The 21,098-nt window shown below is 39.6% G+C and overlaps 1 protein-coding gene across 2 annotated transcripts in view; it reads left to right on the plus strand.

Moving 5' to 3' along the window:
- The first annotated feature begins 960 nt into the window (after positions 1-960).
- glt1d1 (glycosyltransferase 1 domain containing 1) overlaps positions 961-21,098 on the plus strand; it is an 80,163-nt gene continuing 60,025 nt past the window's right edge. Inside the window, exons 1-4 of one of the 2 annotated variants that reach the window (XM_028824021.2) lie at positions 961-1,164; positions 4,366-4,514; positions 5,640-5,745; positions 19,554-19,605. In XM_028824021.2, coding sequence (XP_028679854.1) covers positions 1,097-1,164; positions 4,366-4,514; positions 5,640-5,745; positions 19,554-19,605 — 375 coding nt within the window. In that variant the 5' untranslated portion in view covers positions 961-1,096. The remainder of the gene's footprint in view (positions 1,165-4,365; positions 4,515-5,639; positions 5,746-19,553; positions 19,606-21,098) is intronic. The other variant, XM_028824023.2, reaches the window with a different exon arrangement.

Consider the following 21,098-nt stretch of genomic DNA (forward strand, 5'->3'; position numbering starts at 1 on the left):
TGTTGTTTTGGAGAATTAGGTGGATAGGACTGGTGAGCTTTGTTGGGCTGATTGGCCTGGTCTCGTCAAAATATTTCTAATGTTCTAACAGTTGGCTTGTATTCTATACATGTGACAATACTAATACTTCCATAGAGGTGGTGACACATCAGTCAGATTAGACTGGAAAAATGCTGACCTTGACTGGGAATTATGCTGGGATTTGCAAAGGATTGTACTGGATGTGCATTAGTGAGGTCAGAAAATTCAGGTCAGGACTGCTCACTCTGTTCCTAACACTACTCATCAAACAGTGGACAAATGACATGAGGTCGAGTGCGCTGATCTTTATACAGTACAGCAACCACAAAGTGCAGCACTCATTTAAATATTTTGTAGCACGGTATATGTTAAGTAAAGTTATTATCATGTTATGTTAATCCCAAGTGTCCCCAGTAATGGACTGACGCTCCCATCTACTTTTGGGTGTTGATGGATAGTTTAAGATTTTAAACTTGGATTAAGAGGATTATAAAATGAACGCACAGAAAACGCTAATAAACAAATGCATTTTAAAAATGAAATGGAACAATATAAAGTTAAAAAAACACATTTAGTTAAAATAAAGTAAAATAAATAAAACGAAACGTCAAATAAAGTTAAGCATCTCCAGTAGCAACGTCTGTCCTTAGGCCCCGCCTTCCTCAATAGGCCCCGCCTTCTCGCTGGGTTGCCTGTCCGTCCTTAATTGGCGTCTCTTTAAATAAATGACCGCGGGGAGCTTGTGGGTTGGCCTTTTGTATGTACTTCTTTAATAATTCTAGCCTATGTTCTTACACCACATTTTGCTGTATTTAGTCGATTAAACGCTAAACGTATGGAGATGTTAAACTACCATTAGAAAACCAGTGCTGCCTCTTTATCACAAGTTCAAAGTGACATGCCCGGAATACGGAACATGCGCTGCTCGGCTCCTGTTTCCGAGGGGGCAGCATTAGGAGGCGGCAGGCGTCTGCGTGTGAAGATCCCGCTTAACGATGAGCTTTTCGGCAGTTGGTCAAAGTGTGTTGGAGTGTGGCTTGTGTTTCTTGGTTTTGTTTAACGGTTTCATCTCGATATGAAATTACTCTTTCTGGCTTGTCTGACGCCAAGAAGTGGCAATTATACGACGGCAGCTAGACTCAGGTAAAAAAAAAAGGGTGGATCCACCTCACCATGGCAGGTTTATTTGAGTAGTCAAAGCGGGCAATCGAAAGTGAATTCCCGTTTAAAGATTGCTGGCTTTGTGCGTTAAAGCGGTCCGTAGTGTTTATGTCTAAGCTCAGATAGTGGACTTGATTCACCGAGTCCTCGTAGGAGCAGCCCGGTCTGATCAAACGGTTCTCGTCTCTGTTTAGCCGGTGTGAAGAGTAATGGCAGGTGACACTGTAGGTTTTTCTTTAAGATCGGTCAGTACAAATGTATGTACAAATTGAGGGTGGAGTTTAATAATGTGTTTATTTATGGAGTTATAATAAGAAAAATTGGCACGCGATAGATATTAGTAATCTTAAAGTCGGAAAAATAAACGGAGTGTAAATGTGTACGTCCTTTTACATGTTAGGATGAATATTTTACTCAAGAATAAAACTAGAATTTGCCAATTATAAACTGAATCGCGCAACTGATGCTTATGAGGATTTGTGGTGAGTGAAAGGGGGTGCCGCGTGCTATTGAAGAAAACGAATTGAAAATCAAGATCAAAAATATAATGTGGAAAAGAAGAGAAACATTAACTGTATGTGTAGCGTTCGGTCAACAGGACACATCAGATATGAGATCAAATATATTTGGTGTTATTGTCTACATAGACTGAGGGGTGCACTGTAGTAATTGTCATGGTGAAGACTCCTGAATGAATCCAAACATTTCTCTGAAACCGTGTGTCAGTTAGGTGGGTTACGGTGTGATTTTTGAATTTATTAAACAAATTTTAAAATATTTTGTATAGAAAAAATTAAAAGCTTTTTAAAAACTTGGTTCTTTAGTTTATTAAAGTCTGTTTTTGTTTATATTTGATTTAATAAAGTTCATTTTAAAAATTGTATATAGTGTGTATCAATAGTGTCCACTTTGTATATACTCTATCAAATATATATCTTTCTTTATCCATTATAATGTGTTTATTTATTATTTGATATACTTTATTAATCCCCAAGGGAAATTGCCTTTTAGCTTGACCTTTTTTAGGGTCAGCCCTGGTACAGTGTGGTTAAGGCCTTTGCTCAAGGACATGTGTACAGTTTGTGTACAGTACAGGGGTGCTGGGGCCTTTCCCAGCTACCACAGGACACAAGGCCATCACCGGGTGAACACACACACACACACACACACACACACACACCAATCGCACTCTAAGACCAATTTAGTATCACCAAACCACCTAACCTCCATGTCTTTGGACTGTGAGAGTAAACCAGAGCAGACGGTGGAAACCCACACAGACACAAGGAGTACCCGGGATATCTTATATATCTCTATCAATAGTGCCCTCCATCTATCTGTTATGTAGTGCCTTTCACTTCTGTCATTTGCAAACATTTCCATTTTTAAGTAATTAGGTTACTTACTCTATCAGTAGCTTTACTCTACCTGCAAAAACCCAGTAAAACGAATAGTAGCAAAAGTAGGAGATGTATTTGAAAAGAGCATTGGAAGGGTACAGAAGACTATGAAGATGTATCCATCCAAGCCTGACTGCATAGCTGCTTTATACTTTTCTTCAGTCCATAGGGACCTTGTTCAGTGAGAATGTAGACGTCTCGTCTCATTCTTGTGTGTTATTGGAAGGACTTTGAGTGGCTCCTGTGACTCCAAATTGGAGGATATACTCCACCTTAATAAAAGGGGAAGTGTTTGTGTTCATCCAGTTGCTGTGTCTCTATCATTCCAACAGATGGTACTTTACAAACATCCATCCATCCATTATCCAACCTGCTATATCCTAACTACAGGGTCACGGGGGTCTGCTGGAGCCAATCCCAGCCAACACAGGGCGCAAGGTAGAAACCAATTCCAGGCAGGGCGCCAACCCACCGCAGGACACACACACACCTACACACTAGGGACAATTTAGAATCGCCAATGCACCTAACCTGCATGTCTTTGGACTGTCGGAGGAAACCCACGCAGACACGGGGAGAACATGCAAACTCCATGCAGGGAGCACCCGGGAACCGAACCCAGGTCTCCTAACTGCGAGGCAACAGCGTTAGCCACTGTGCCACCATGTCGCCCCACTTTACAAACATTCGTAGTAAAAAATGCATTGCATTTGTCATTCCAGCACTTGGCACATCAGAAACATTAACACTGCTTTTTTTGAATTCGATACCAAATGGCATTTATAGCAATAAAGTGCATTACGTTTGTCATTCCAACTGATGGGGCATCAGAAACATTTGTAGTAATAAAATGCATTGCTTTGTCATTCCAAGGTGGCACATCACAAACAGTTGTATCAATGCCTTTTATTACCACAAAGTTTTGTGATGTGCTGTCTTGTATGTTGCAAAATATAATCCAATAGGTGGTACACTGCAGACGTTAATGCGGAAGTCTACGTTGATTACATACATTTTAACCACAGCTAGTGAGTGGTATAATAGTGATAACCATGAAAAAATGAATCATTTGAGTCATGCATCATGTAAACGTTGCCCTTGTTTTTATGAACGTTGGAGACATTGCAGTAACTGATGTATCAGAACACAGTCTGATATTAATATTCACATTAACTTCATACTCCCCTTGTCCTGCAGCGTCCATTTGCTTCAGAGACCGATGACCAGAGAGTGTCCAAGTTATTTTAAACACAGCTATCAGTATGCAGAAGTCCATTAATAAATGATTAACAGAGCATGTTATCTGGGTGGATGACAATGACTTCTTATCAAACCAAATTAAATGGGTCCAAATCATTAGGCGTTGACTTTTTATAATCTACCCTGGCTATTACCATTCCGCAGATTATTTGAGCAGATTGATGACCTTCAAGAACATAAGCCAGTGTCTCTTTGTTAAGTTTTGGACAGAATGTATTAAGTTACTCATATACTAATAATTAAGGCAATGTTGGATTTTGCTGTAAATATCTATTAAATGTCCCTTGTTCCTTTTTTATGAACTGTTTCAAATGTAAAAATAAGACATTTGTTCAGTAAAGGGTAACAAGGCTCAGCAAGCGGTTTTTCTTTTATTTTATTTTATTTTGTGTTGCCCGTTTTAAAAGTGATACTTTTTGATCTGTTTGTGGAGTCTTTTCTTCACTCAATGAGAGCGAATGACTCTTCTGTATTATCAAGTGGATACTTTATTGTTTTTATTTTCTTGTCCTTTGCCATACAGGGAATACATTGAAGCTGCAGGCCATAATTGTTGTCTTAGAGATGTAGCTGACTTTAAAACGCCTGAGGAAGTGACGCACCTAATTTTAGAGGAGGAGTTTGATGGTTGCCTTGCTATACACCTCTACAAGGGAGGAAGGCTGCTTCTAGGTAAGACATTGCCTAGCTTAAAGCAAGTGAAGAGATCTTTGTGCTTTTCACTGTTAGTGTATAATACATGGCACTTTAATTCTCCAATATTTTAAAGGGTTAGTACATACTGCTGTACAGTGGAGCCAAGCTCTATGATTAAAATTGTTCAGTTCAAACTATAAATGGAGCTGCATATGTGTGGTGGACAAAATAATGAAACAATGTATTAATATCAAGGAACAAATAAGGAGTAGAATCACTCTTTACCTTCAGAAAAGCTTCAGTCAATTTTGGAGTGCTGTCACACAAGTCTGGGATTGTGTGTATCGAGATATCCCACCATTCATCAAGAAGAACAGCCTCTATGGGGAGGAGGTAGAAACCTGCGCTAGAGTCCTGCATTGGGTTGGGTACCCTGATAAATTTCGGGTGTCCGGTAAGTTTTGGACTTGTTAGAAATACAACAGGAAGCTGTAGCAGACTGGAGAATTGACAGACCAAGCGCCACCACTCTTGTGACAACGAATAGCACCAAGAACATTGTAAATGCAGTTTTAAGCGGCTGGATTTGCACCACGCAGTCGATGCTTTGCACATACAGTCAACCTGGCATCACAGGAGGAGATGGGTGCTAACCAGATATCCCGGCTTTTAGGCAGACTGGGAAAAGTTGTCCCTTTTTTTTCCATTGTAGCAATGCTGAAGGAAAATCAAAGAAGAGATGCTCACCTTCCTTCACAAAACTTATTCAGGATGTTCCCACTAGCTGGAACTCAAGCCATGACATGCTGGAGCGCTACCTTGAACAGCACTTACAGATTGGAGTATTAAGAAGAGCATGAAGGACTTTGTTACTGTGTCTGATGAAGATGTGACAATAGCTGAGGACGATTCAGCCTCTCAAACAACTAAAAACAGTGATAACCCTGATGAGCACCAAACAGTTGCAATGTTTTTGGAGATAATGCAGCCGAAAAACACAAAATCCTAACATCCATGAAGCAGTCAATGACACATCGACACAAACTAGTTCATGTTTTGCTTGTTTAATGCCAGAGACGTTGTTTTTATTCACAACTGATTAATGCTGTATGTAGCCTTGTGTTTGCCAACAATTCTGTCTGTGTGTTTTCATTACTTCAGGTACCTCCGCTCCCTTTGGTGTTGTGCTTGGAGGGACTGACATCAATGAAGATGTTAAACATGAAGTAAAACGGGAAGTCATGGGGAAGGTGCTTCAGAAAGCAAGGTGTGTTTCTCTAGATGATGACTCAGTTGAATTGTTCAAAGCCGAGGTAGTGCTGTTAATTTTATTCATTTATTTTAACCAGACGTGTCAGAATGATTTGATTCACATTTCGGAGGAGGGGCCAGTACTGAAGTCCTCTACTATCTATATTTATATTTATTAAAAGCAAAAATCATCTGTATATATAAAAGTCAATATGTGTATGTATGTATGTTCCAGCATCACTTCCGAACAGCTGGAGTGATTTTCATGAAACTTGCTACACATGTTCCTCATTGGTCGCCTAAAAATACTGTAGGGTGAAATCAACCCTAACCTTACAGTCTTGTATGCACGTTATCATCCAGTGGACACTCAGAACGACCACCAGAGGGCGAACTGGAGGTGACTGCCAGCATTCTTTATGTTTGAGAACCACTGCGCCCCTGTCGCTTTTGAAATTAAATAGAGTTGGCCAGAACTGAGCATCAACTGGATGATAAAATACAAGACCGCAAGACAACCACATTAGTGAGTCTTCATTGTTTGTTAATTTGTTTTTATTTTTAAAGTTGTGGGGTTTTTTAAATTATATTTTTCTGAAACAATAAAAAAAAACCACTTTATAACGCTGGGTATTTCAGCTAGTCTGCCATTAAATAAAACACTAAGGTCTTTGTGTCTAGTCCCTCAGAGCAATCTGATTGGCCAGTTTAGTTTTGGTGACGTGACTAAAGAGGAATTGCGAGTGTGAGATGCACAAGGAGTAAAGGTGCAAGCTGAGTGAGTGGCCTTCAAAGTATAAAACCGGACGTGAGACGAGAATGGTGCCTGAAAAATAATGAAAGAGTATGAGATGCAGGCTTTAGAGGAACGCACTCGAGAAACGGAGCAATGGGGAGCAGACGATCACACACACACACTCAGGTACAGAGCAAAGGCACTAGAGGTACACATAGGGCCAGAGACAGCAAATACCTTAGAATTATTCTATTATGTGTCTTTGACAGGTACTGTGGCTAGGAGTTAAATCAAGAAATCAGCCTCACTGTGATGAGTCTAAAGAATGAACAGTCACACAACAGTAGAGTCTTCCACTGCAAAAATATGTGATAAAGTCAACCTAATATGCTGGTATTAAGTATTAATGATTCACTTTCTGGATGTTGTTTTTTAATTTTTACTAGGGGGCTCTGCCCTCTGCTCACTTTGCTCACTAATCCTTGTGTGGGCCGTACGTGCTTGTCATTTCTCGGATCTGCCGCTTGTGATGAATCGTGCTGTGCTTTTGGATATACACGAATATCAACTCTGTCTTTGGTATCTCCATCTTTCGAAACTATTATCGCTGACAATTCATCACATGTTGGCTTATTATATATGCGAGCGTGATCTTTTGGATTCATACAGAAATACAAGGAAATTTTTGTCCGTGTTTTTCACATAAATTTTGTGTAAAGTGCAATACTTTTGGACGTATGGATTTGAATCTATTATTGGCAGTAGAATTTCTAGTACGTCCGATCGTTTAACTCTTTCGATTCTTTGTTGCATCGCTTCTCCGTGATCATAAATATAAACCTGACTGAATTGTGGTTTCTTTGAAATTAAACTTGTAGTAGCTCTGTCATATCACCTATGTTGATATATTCAATCTCTTTTTTCTCCTCCATTTTTTCACCGAATAATACTTTCCATTTGTTTACGCTAATGTGATCTTTACTATCAGTTTATTGAGACTTTTGAATTTAAGTTCTTTCATTATCTCTAACCTGCTCTGCATGTGTATCACACCAGTGTTTTTGAACGTCTTTACGATGTTCTACGTTGCCTTCTACTCTTTATCTTTTCTTCTTCTACTGTTTGTCTTTTATTTCCGCCCCAGCATGGACCGGTTAGGTTTTCAGTTCATCTCTTGGCACAAAGTCTCGTCTCACGAACGAGAAATTATCTCTCTGAAAAAGTCTCGTCTCATCCCAAGATTATTTTTATATAATAGATTTTTTTCACCGCTCTCCCTAAGTGCATATTTATAAAATTGCATGCTGGGCTAATAATATGGCCGTTCATAGTTAAGCAATGTAAAAATAAATCATTGGGGTAATGTATTTTAAGATACAAAAACAGATTGATAAAAATGATTATTAAAGTTAAAACAGAAATAAACGTTAACTGCGTTTGTTACCAAAATCTTTCTTTGAACCCTGGCCCTTGCAGAACAAGTGATCTCACTGACTCAGTTAAATGACAATATGCCATTTTTGGTCTTGGAGATGTGAAAATTCCCCTTCAATTCTGCATGTAACTGTTTTAGTATTCAAAGAAAATGCAATGAAACCCCCAAAGTATTTTTAGACAGTTCAGTGAAATGTACTGTTGAGTTTAAAAGATGAGGCCATTGTGAACGGAGAGCTAAAGCCTATCATAGCAGCATCAGGCAGTAGCCAAGAGCCAGTCATGAATGGGCTGCACTCTCACACACGCTGTAGTGCCGTTCTGTCCACTGTGCCTTTCAAAGATGTTCTGCGCTGTAAATTCAGAACTATAGTGACCCTGCCTGAATATTTACTACAGTTTAGTTTATCTACTTACCTTGGGTCATGTGAATATAACAACCCTGAAGATCAGAGTATGACACCTTCATCTGTAAAACATCAAGGCCTTAAAACTATTGCCACACACATTTGCCTGTAAAATTTCTAGCGGAAGATTGACTTGTTTAATTTAAGACTAACTTACACTGGTGACGTTAGTCGAATGGATCAGAGGAGATCGTCCACTTGGCAATATACAGAAAGTTCAGAAAGTATACAGACTCCTTCACTTTTTCACATTTTCTTATGTTGGAGCCTTATGCTGTAATCATTTAAATTAATTTTTCTCACATCAAGCAACATTCAGCACCCCAAAATGACAAAGCAAAAACAGGATTTTAGAAATATTTACAAATTTATTCAAAATAAAAGAAGCCTCTTTGGCAGTGATTACCGGAGTCTTCTTGGATCTGACGCCTTAAACTTTGTACACCTGGATTTGGAGATTTTTCTGCCATTCTTTTCTGTATATTGTGAATGCCATGCCATGTGGGCTGGATGGGCATCCCGGCCAGAAGAAAACCCAGAAGGAAGGACCAGAAAGGGTGGACGTACAGCCCGTTAAAAAGAGAAGATATCGCTGGGGTTTTTTTTTATTCCCCCAGCATGCTAGATGTTTATCGGTGCCCCATTGGAAGTCAGCAGAGCATGCTGGGAAATGTAGTCTGGTATGGCAGCCCTGCTGGGGTCACGGAGTGCCACAAGAGGGCGCTGCCCTACTGTAATGATGAACTTCCGTGTGACCCTGGCACCGGAAATACTCCTCGGTTTGTAATAAAAGGGACCGCACCCTTATCCAGGCAAGTCTGAACTGGGTGGTAGAGAGGGGACACTTGACTGGAGGAGGGCAGTGCGGTGGTGAGAGAGTTATTGGGGAAGAGAGGAAGACTTGTAGGTTGTGCTTTTTGTACCATATTTAAAGGGAATTTGATTAATAAACAACCTTTATTTGTACCTGGGACTGTGATTCTGTGTTCAGGAGTCCATCACAATATCTTCTCAGTATATCCTCTCTGTAGATCCACTTTAGCTGTTAAGTCAAGTTGGGGAGCATGCACTGGTACAGTGCATTACTGCACCCACCACACGACAAAACAGCTTGGGATCCCGGTGGGCAACCCCCCAGGCAGACACGAGGTCCAGTCCCACAATCCCTCTATCTGCTGCAGCCAGGTGTTACGTAGGTGACCCCTTGGCCTGGTCCAGCCACTTGGGTCCCCAACAATGAGGATCTTACGAGCTGGATCACCCTCGGGTAATCGCACCACATGACCGTAGTGCCGTAACTGACACTACCTCACAATGCAGGGCATATGCCTCATTCGGGACTCCATGAGCAACACAAAGTCAAACCATCGGTACCCAAGGATTTACCGGAGAGATACAGTACCAAAGGACTTTAGCTGTGTCAACAATAAATGAAAGGAGAGGCACACTGACAGTCAGTCTCCACCCAGCCGGAGAGGGCTTGAGAGGATTTTCTGCCATTCTTCTCAGTGTATTTCCTTACAAGCTCTCTGGTTGGATCGACACTGTTGGTGCACAGCTATCTTCAGGTCTCTCTGGAGATGTTCAGTTGAGTTCACATGTGGGCTCTGGCTGGGCAACTCAAGAACATCCACAGAGTTTTCCTTCAGCCACACCGGTGTCATTTTTGCTTTGTGCTATTGGAAGGTGAACCGTCTGCCCAGTCTCTTTATTCTGCTTTGTTCAGCTTTCTCTCATCCATGTCTAGTTTCCCAGACCCTGCCATTGAAAAACAACATGACGGCATGAAGATGCCCCCACCATGCTTCACCTTTGGAATAGTATTGTGCAGGTGTTAAGCAGTGCTTGAAGTTCTGCTGAAAGAGTTCAGTTTTTGTCTCTTCATTTTCTCAAAGTCCTTTAAATGCTGCCATATGCTTCTTACTCAAGACACTAGCCACTCTGCAAAGACAGGCAGGACATAATGATGCATAATAGATGCCATGTAAAGCAAATACAATGTAACTTTATAAACCAAACCAGCCAACCTGGAAATGCTAAATGTGTGGTTTCAAGTGGCACATCAACTTGTGGTTCCACTCGATTCTTTCTGGTAAGCTCTCATCATCACATCGTCATTTTGGACTGCTCTCTTAAGAATGTAAAATGGCAAAGGGGGAACATGCCTTTATTATCGCCGTGCAACTCCTGACACACACAGAGAGACACACTCACACACCTCCTGGACACTTCCCAGTTGTTCCCCAATGAAACAGCTCAGGCAGAGTTCAGCAGCTTTGCATTGTGGGGATATAACATTAATTAACGAAGCTGCTCAGGCAACGTCAACCCTCTACTCCAGCATTTTGTGTAGTTTAAGATAAACAAGTAAAGTCCTAAGCTGGTCCAGGTGGTCATCTTCTCCATGAAACTCTGGGCAGTTCTCTCTGTGACAAAAGGTCTTATCTGATCTTTGAAGTTGTAAAGCAAGGGCTAGCCCATAATGCTCCCTTGCATTTTTTTAAAGTTATAGACATTGTTAGAAATTAATAAAAAAAATAAATGATATGCTACATATTATTATCCAGTACGGGTGCCTAGAGATGCACTGAAATGAAAATGAAAACTCTGGTCTGAATACTTAATGCCAAATATGTGTCATCAAATTATTTTTTGCATGTTTCTCTTTGTGCTATTGCAAACGCCTAAATTAAATCAATTTCAATTTTGCTTTCTTATTTTCAGTGAAATTGAATTATAAAACAAGTTGCATGTTGATAAAAAAATCTTTCATTATTGAAGTCACTCACTTCAAAGATAGCATATCTAAGAAAATAGATATATGAATAAATAAATAAATGAATAAGTAAAATGGCAATAAAATGGGACTGGAATTAGCTTGTCAGGGTGCTTTGTCCATTTCTTGGCTGATCCGTATTGTTTATTAAGCTCGGCTGGGTTTAAATAGTGTTACATTAATAAAAGTGTTGCAGTTTCATGCATTATGTCTCTGCTACTCATTCTTTGCTATAAACAAACCAGTCCAATCCTCTAAAGATGCCATCCATGCCCCCACAATGCAATGCAGTGTGACGCATCAGCAATTCCCTACAGACCTAAGGGTGCTATTTGAAGAAGCGCAGGAGAGCAATGGAAACCGCGTCATGCACTCGGCTAAAGAAATTGTCGACTTTTGGTGTAATCCCTGATGACATGAAAGTGCCCGGGGAGAAATTGATTATAGTAGCACTACACACACTATTAGCACGCAGATGTGTCCACTCAACTGGAGGAACCCAACCCACCTTCTGTAATTCCGTGAGTATGCAAAGTTCTGAGTTCCTATCTCAGATTAGAAAAGGGCAAAAAAATGGAACAATAAAGTGAAAAATCCCATAATACTGTTTAAGAACAAGCATGCTGGGCCTGTTATTGACTCTGTAATGTCATTAACTGTTTTATCATCTGTTTAAAGAAAGAAGGATTTTTTTCCATTTTCTATGAGTGTCATTTCTTTTTTCATTCTTATGGGTTGTGGTGGAATTTTTTTTTTATTTTTTTCCTACCATTTCTTTCTTTGTATTCTGCTTTTGTTGTAATTAATTTGAAGTAAGTGGTTATATGTGGTATGTTAGTACAGTGGAACCTCAGGTCACGACCGTAATTCGTTCCAAAACTCTGGTCGCAACCCAATTTGGTCGTGACCCGAAGTAATTTCCTCCATAGGATTGTATGTAAATACAATTAATTCGTTCCGGACCATACGTGCTGTATGTAAATATAAATTTTTTTAAAGATTTTTAAGCACAAAAATAGTTAATTATACCATAGAATGCACAGTGTAATAGTAAACTAAATGTTTACTTATTTCTTCTGTAATGTTTACTTCTTCTACTTGCGCTCTCTCGCTCTCACTCTCTCTCTCTTGCTCGCTCTCGCTCTCACTCTCTCTCTCTCTCTCTCTCTCGCTGCACAGGGAATGCACAGGGAGAGACTGAACACGTGTGGAAATCATCGGCGTGTACGAACCGGAAGGGAAACTGGCTTGTTTGTCACCCGAGTGTGTGGTCACGAACAGATGCAAAAAGTTTGGTGAACGTTTTGGTTGTAACTCGATTTGTACGTGGTCTGAGACGTTCATGACCCGAGGTTCCACTGTATAATGTTTGATCAGTTGAATGACATTGTAACATTCTGGTTTTGCAAATTAAAATTAAAAAAACAAAAAAAAAATTATACATTTTTCTCATTCAGCCAAATTCTGACAGTATATGCAGTGCATCCGGAAAGTATTCACAGCGCATCACTTTTTCCACATTTTGTTATGTTACCACCCCATAATGACAACGTGAAAAAGGTTTACTTGAGGTTTTTGCAAATTTATTAAAAATAAAAAAACTGAGAAATCCCATGTATATAAGTATTCACAGCCTTTGCTCAATACTTTGTCAATGCACCTTTGGCAGCAATTACAGCCTCAAGTCTTGTTGAATATGATGCCACAAGCTTGGCACACCTATCCTTGGCCAGTTTCGCCCATTCCTCTTTGCAGCACCTCTCAAGCTCCATCAGGTTGGATTGGAAGCGTCGGTGCACAGCCATTTTAAGGCACATGGCAGCCCGCCTGGAGTTTGCCAAAAGGCACCTGAAGGACTCTCAGACCATGAGAAAGAAAATTCTCTGGTCTGATGAGACAAAGATTGAACTCTTTGGTGTGAATGCCAGGCGTCACGTTTGGAGGAAACCAGGCACCGCTCATCACCAGGCCAATACCATCCCTACAGTGAAGCATGGTGGTGGCAGCATCATGCTGTGGGGATGTTTTTCAGCGGCAGAGACTGGGAGACTAGTCAGGATAAAGGGAAAGATGGCTGCAGCAATGTACAGAGACATCCTGGATGAAAACCTTCTCCAGAGCGCTCTTGACCTCAGACTGGGGCGACGGTTCATATTTCAGCAGGACAACGACCCTAAGCACACAGCCAAGGTATCAAAGGAGTGGCTTCAGGACAACTCTGTGAATGTCCTTGAGTGGCCCAGCCAGAGCCCAGACTTGAATCCGATTGAACATCTCTGGAGAGATCTTAAAATGGCTGTGCACCGACGCTTCCCATCCACCCTGATGGAGCTTGAGAGGTGCTGCAAAGAGGAATGGGCGAAACTGGCCAAGGATCGGTGTGCCAAGCTGGTGACATCATATTCAAAAAGACTTGATGCTGGAATTGCTGCCAAAGGAGCATCGACAAAGTATTGAGCACAGGCTGTAAATACTTATGGACATGGGATTTCTCAGTTTTTTTATTTTTAATAAATTTGCAGAAACCTCAAGTAAACTTTTTTCACGTTGTCATTATGGGGTGTTGTGTGTAGAATTCTGAGGAAAAAATGAATTTAATCCATTTTGGAATAAGGCTGTAACATAACAAAATGTGGAAAAAGTGATGCGCTGTAAATACTTTCCAGATGCACTGTATATACTAGGGGGCTTCGATCGCCAACCCTTTCCCCGCCACTAGCGCTATGCGCCGTTGTGAAGGGGGGGCTGAACGCACACCAAGGAGATGCGGCCACACCTCCGAAACCCCTCTATCAGCTGCTGGTGCTGCCGTGCCACGTGATCTGCATTTTGTGCGGCGCTTCAATTGTTTAAAAGCCTGTACAGCACCCTAATATTCAATCTCTTTTCACTGTTCCGTTATTTCACCGAGTAATATTTTCAGTTTGTTTGTGCTAATGCGATCTTCACTCTCATTTTTTGAGACTTTCTAATTTTCCTACTTTCATTACCTCTAACCTCCTCTGCATGTATATCACGGGACTTGCGTCTGTGGGTTGTAAGTATGATGTGACTTGTCCGTCTCGTGGGAAGTGAAAGTGTCTCTCATCAAAAAATCACATCTTGTCACAGAAAAAAAGTCTTTTTATAATATATATATACTAACTGTGTAACCCCGTGCTGTAAATAGCCTGGGGTCCTGGAATCTATTGAAATCATCAGAAAAAAAAATTGAAATGTAGTGATGTCAGACAATTGAAAGGAACTACTCTGGTTGTCTCTCTCCTAGGAGGATTTGTTTTGACAACGTGCCCGCCTCACTTGTGCATTAGCGGTGGGAGGAAAAGTAAAAGTGATACCGTTTTGCTGATGTTAGCAGCTAAGCAACTTTGTCTTTCTTCTGAAGTTTCTATTTGCTAACATGCTCACCTTGCTTGTGTATCCTCTGAGGTATAGCCTTTAGCCCGACTCCACCTCTCACTTCCAGACCAGACAGACAGACGGACACACTTCCACGCGTAGACATTTATATACTATATATATATATATATATATATATATATATATATATATATATATATATTATATATATTTTTTTTTTTTTTTTTTTTTTTTTCAAATTTAATTCTATTTATTTTTTTGCTATTTTCAGCTGAATATTTTCAGTAGAAGAAAATGTGGTGCATTCCTAAAGTGCCGAATGTGTTTCTTCTTTTATTAGCATAAACCTGATGCTGTGGAAATGCTGAAACATTTTTTTTTGTCTAATGTGTAAAAAAATCACTTTGTTATTGTAAAGTATTGCTACATCAGAAGCTTTCTAGTGTCTCTTAGAAGAGATTTTATTTTTATATCACTTTCTAATGTATCTCCCCACCCTTATTCTAATCCACTTATCCGGGCGAGGTAGCAGCGACTCCGCTTGCAGTCCAACGCATCAGCCGACCCCGGGTGAGGCCCCAGTTTCCACTGACAGAATGCCTCACAAATGCTTTCATTGCCCTCTGTTACAACAGAACTGCCACAATCTCAGAATCAGCACATGCAAAGCCGATGTTGCCTGTTTCATGCCATTTTAGTAGACCTGTTTGACCACAAGATTGTATTTTGTCAGGTGTGTGTCATTTGTAGATATTCATATGTGTTTATTTCATTATACAGTGCCAAGACTTCATACACACAATGCATGATTAGTTATTTTGTGTTTACAGCATCTACACATAAGCAGGCTATCTAGGTTTTGACCCAACATAATCTTTAAATGTAGCACTTGAATTTTAGTTGTGCTGCCAGTTGCATTAACAAAACTTTTAGAATTATTGTTTCTTTGACTGAAAATGAAAAATTACTGGTGAGAGAGAACAACATGGAGCAGAAGTGAATGGTTGCATACTTTGTTGTTTGCGTGTGTCATGTTTTAATTCATCTTTATTCAATTGTGGTTACAAATGTAAAATCAGATCATAAGACAAGCAAAAAAAAAAATTAATCAGACGTGACCTTCCCACCAGCATGATCAGTCTGTAGCACTGATTAAAGGCAACATTCTGCTTTAAATGTCACGGGGTGTCCATCAGTGTCCCTAGTCTACCCGATGACTCTTTTGATTAATGCAGTAGCTGTCACACAGTAATTCTCCTTTAGACCTGCCTTATTTAATCACATTAATACTGAAAGGGGTTTTCATTTTTTTGTAGCTTACCTGTGCTGTGACCCTCATAGCTGTGGATTCCGCTGTCTGACTTGTTATAATTAAGTTTCATGTCTGCCTGTGTCCCCACTGCTTCTGTAATGGTTCAGAGGTGCCATTAGTCAGTGCAGTATTCTTCGCTCTCCGTGTAAGTTCCGTTTGCTGTGCGACCCCCCCCAAGGCCTAATTATCTAGTACAGGTACACTAATACCACAGAAATCCCAATGGTAAGGCCATCAATCCATTCTTTTATACAGAACGTTAAGTGGTAATACCTTTTAATTCAAGGTTCAGGGTACATTCTAGTGTACCATTGACCTTTTAAAGATTTTTTTTGGCACCAGTTCATGCAAAGTAATATATTACACTTGATTTTCTTTACTTATTAATGTTTCACAGATATTCAATTTAGGTCTCCTTAATCCCATTTTTTTTTGTCAAGGAATTGACATCCACGAAGCAGACATTTCAGAACACATCAGAAAGAGGCGCTGAGATGACTATTGATTACTGCTACTTGCTGAAGTGATTCGAGATTTAAGATGACTGCAAGATAATATAAAAGAGTCTCTTTTTTTCTCCCTCTGTGGGATTACGCAGTGGAGTTGGAAACATTTGTCGTTCTTTATTTTGTTTAATTCTCTTCACAGCAGAAAACAAGAGAGAGCGCTTACATTGCTAAAGTAACCCTACAAAGTGTATATGTGGAAGCAGTGCTTCCATAGATATCATTTAGGTGGTCATTTAAGATTGGTGATTTTATTATGTGTGGGCAGTATCTGTACTGTTTTGATTATATAATAAAACTAAAGGAAAATAATGAACCCCAAATCATTACACTAATGATGCACATTGGTATGTACCAGGATGCTTAGTTACTATCTGCTAATTAGACAGATTGTATACAGTACATGTTCATGTATTCCCAGCTGTGGTAGTTGTGAACGCTGAAGTCGAAAACAATGGTAAACAAAACACCAATTTAAAATAAAAAACAATTTCTTTATTAAAGAGACTGCAGCCACCCACCCCCCAGGTCAGTGACACTGACTGGTTAGAACAGACAGTCCCTTAAAAGAAAAAAATTCTCTCTTTATATTACATAGCTTGTTCATTTTGAGGTCATACGTAGATTGCTGTAAGTTGCGGTTACATCCTGATTTATTACATACAGGAGTCCACAGAGTTTCTTACCAAAATAAAGAGTTATCAGGGCACTCGCATTCCTAAAGATATGCCTTCATCAACTCACACACACAAGACCAGTTTAAAACAGTTTCTTATAGTTCAGTACATTAGTTATAAAGAAATTACATTCTTATAGCTTTAATATCTTCATTAGATTTTGTCTGGTTAGATTAATAAATCCTTATTTATTAATCCATAAGGGACATGTTTCTTATAGTTTTAAGCAAGAATTCAGAAACAATCACATTGATTTATAATATCACAGAGTGTTCTGTTAGTATCAGGAGATCAGCATTTTCTCATAAAGAATGCAAATTAGTCCCTTAAACTGTGCACAAGCTTAATTCTTTTTCTACATATATGAAAAACAAATCATATAAAAATAATAAATCATATAGCTCTCTGCAGCATGATTAATACAAAATACAGTCCTTGGTATTTGTAAGTTAAATACTTATAATCATTACAGTTAATAATGTTTTTTCTTCCTCATAGTCTGGGAGGAAACTGAGCAATTCCATGTTTTTTACATCCTTTTTAGCTCTTTTACTGACCGCCCCGATCAGATTATCTAAATTGTGGTCTACTCTCTTTTGTACATGCATCCACTTAACTCATTGCTTGATTAATTTAATTGAGTTCATGTTGAAGGTAACTTTCACATAGCTGCCTAATGGATACCTCTGTGCGGACTTTACACAGTAATGTCGGTAGGTTCGCGGTGGAGTCCGCACTCCCTGGCTGCATGTGAAACATCCTTGTGCCTCAGCTGCTCTGATCAGGACCACAGAGGCCGATGTCACAGAAGAGTAACTCAAGTTTGACATTACGTTTAGTATATGGTTCCTGTATCTAATTTATGGCATATCTGGGCGTCTGTTTTCACCTCTCTCTCCAAACAGTCAGTCACACATTTGTACCGCCAGTCATATTTGGAAGTTAAATCGAGCTGAAAGGGTTTTTGGAACCTGAGTGTCTGCCTAATCGTCCTTTTTTTGTATTTGAGACTGAATTTTATTTCACCATAGGCAGTTTGCAGTCTGTTTGCATTGTAGATAATGAAGCCTGTGGCCTGCATGAGTGTGAAGCAGTGAGGAGGAGGAGGAGGAAGAGGAATCAGGTTGGAATCAAACCTTTTGAGTACAGATGTGTGAGTTGGCATATTATAAACTAACCAGGAGTGCGTTTTAAGAACTGACTCTGAGGTGAAAGATTTCTATTGCAGGTCTGATACTAATCATTTTAATGTCGAGTAGATAGAAGCTGTCAGTAAAGCAGTTCAGATTTCTGTTGGTGTTGTGAAGCAAGACCACAGTTTAAACCAACTTTGTGGCCCATATGATTTTCTGAGGAACCTTACCAGCAAGTGCTGTCCAGTTAGTCCACAGTTTTTAATTATTTATTTATTTTTATGGATTTTATTAATTTTAATAACAATTAATAACATTCCATACAAATAAGTCAAGTTTTACAAGACTTGGTTCAAAACAAATCAACCCCCACCCTTGAGAAAGAGGCCAGCAGAGTAAAACTTTAAGCTAGTAAATAGATAAATTAATAAATAATTGAAAAATAGAGTAAAAAAAAAGGAAAGAGAATCTGCTTCCTCAATTTAAATGCTTATTCTAAAATGTTATTGAGCAGATCCTGCGAGGTTTTGAAAACGTTCTGCACAGATCCTCTGAGAATTTGATTTTTTCCAGTTTCAAGTAGTATAAAACATCAGTTACCCACTGACTTAAAAGAGGAGAGTTAGGATTCTTCCAGTTGAACAAGATAAGTCTACGTGCCAATAGTGAAGTAAAGGCAATTCCAGTTTGTTTGTCCTTCTCCACTTTGAGCCCCTCTGTGAGCCCACCAGACACAGCTGTTAATGGATTAGGAGGGATTGTAACACCAAGGCTGTCTGATAGGCATTTAAAGGTAACAATGGTAATTTGGCGCAGGCCCAAAACATGTGGCCCAGTGAGGCTGGAGCTCGATTGCAATGCTCGCAGGTTGGCTCTTGCCCTGGAAACATTTTGGACAATTTTAAATGAGAGAGATGTGCTTGATAGAGGATTTTAAGTTGAATAATTGTATGCTTTGCACATATGGAGCTCGAGTGAATTCTGTGCATTGCTGCCTTCCAATCCCTTTCTGAGATGTTGAGTGAGAGATCCTTTTCCCACTGTACTCTGGGATCTTTGAAAGGGAGGGACTGTAATATGGTTTTATATATTACAGAAATGCTGTCTGAGTCCTCAAGACTGATTAATATTTTTTCCAGCATAGAGGTAGGTGGGAGGTGAGGATTTCTGTTTAACAAAGTTTCTAATTTGAAGGTAGTGAAAGAAATGTGTTGCTGGAAAGTCCACCGTTTTTAAAGCCTGTTTTAGTCGTTAACGGATAACAGAGTAGAAGATATTAAAGATTGTACACCAACCTGAACAAAAGGTGTGCACTTCTGCCTTCTCTTTAGTCCTTTACTGTTGTGTCGGCCGCACTGCAGCGATAATCAAATATTTCTGTAAGCTGCGTGTACTTTTACTGACATACGTAGTAATCGCCTTTTTTTGATCTGGTAAAAAATTGCTTGTGACTGTTTATTTCTTTTTTTGTGTGTTTCTTCAGGTTTGCTGTGGCATTTTCCAGTGAATTAAAAGAATCAGCAGCCACATTTTGGGTATGAATTTTTAATTCTTGTATATTTTATAGAATTTGAATTGAGTTTATAAATAATTTATTAAAATAATACTTCTTTTGAAACTGGACAGTCCTGAAGGACTCGGTGACATTTGCTTATTATCTGTTCATAGATTAACAGCTAGATTCAGCTTCTAGGACTGCAACAGTACAAGAAGTGAGTTGTGTTAGAGTTATATTTGGTAATTGTATTAGGTAAATGCTAGGACCACAGTGGAAATATAGTATTTCTATAAGTATTTCAGACTCATTAATGACTAGCTGTTCCCCGCGGCTCTGCCCGTGTAGTAATGAAACAGGACAAATTTTTAAAATCAATAAACAAACTGGTATTGCTAGCTAAGCGAAGGCAAGGTCTGCTTCAAAACATGGCGAGAGGTAGAGCGATTTGAACAGAGGCTGGCGTGTGAGTGAGGTGGGCCCTGCCTGGCTCCCCCCTCCTGATGTCATGCTTCCCCCTTCCCTTGGCCCACAGCCTCTAGTGCGAATAAATCACTCGTGCAAGTGAACTATGATCCTAAGCGAGATGACAGAAGTCACAAAATCAACCAGAATGTTCAAGCAAATTATAGAAAAAAAACGATCTAAATCCGTTAAGTAGTTCTCTCGTGAAGAGTGGACGGACAGACATACAGTCATATGAAAAAGTCTGGGAACCCCTCTTAATTCTTTGGATTTTTGTTTCTCATTGTCTGAGCTTTCAAAGTATCAACTTTCTTTTAATATATGACATGCCTTATGGAGACAGTAGTATTTCAGCAGTGACATCAAGTTTATTGGATTAACAGAAAATATGCAATATGCATTATAACAAAATTAGACAGGTGCATAAATGTGGGCACCCCAACAGAGATATGACATGAATACTTAGTTGAGCCTCCTTTTGTCTCTAGACGCTGTCCTTCTATAGCCTCTGATAAGTGTCTGGATTCTGGATGGAGGTATTGTTGACTATTCTTCCATACAAACTCTCTCCAGTTCAGTTCAATTTGATGGACAGCCTGCTTCAAATCATCCCATAAATTTTCAATGATATTCAAGTCAGGGGACTGTGACGGCTATTCCACAACATTGTACTTCTCCCTCTGCACAAATGCCTTTGTAGATTTCGAACTGTGTTTTGTGTCATTGTCTTGTTGGAATATCCAACCCCTGCATAACTTCAACTTTGTGACTGATGCTTGAACATTATCCTGAAGAATTTTTTGATATTGGGTTGAATTCATCTGACCCTCGACTTTAACAAGGGCCCCAGTCCCTGAACTAGCCACACAGCCCCACAGCATGATGGAACCTCCACCAAATGTGACAGTAGGTAGCAGGTGTTTTTTCTTCTTCCGCCATGCAAAGCGCTTTTTGTTATGACCAAATAACTCAATTTTTGTCTCATCAGTCCAAAGCATTTTGTTCCAAAATGAATATGGCTTGTCTAAATGAGCATTGGCATACAACAAGCAACTCTGTTTGTGGCGT

Source organism: Erpetoichthys calabaricus, chromosome 18, assembly GCF_900747795.2.
Source record: "Erpetoichthys calabaricus chromosome 18, fErpCal1.3, whole genome shotgun sequence".
Taxonomy (NCBI): Eukaryota; Metazoa; Chordata; class Cladistia; order Polypteriformes; family Polypteridae; genus Erpetoichthys; species Erpetoichthys calabaricus.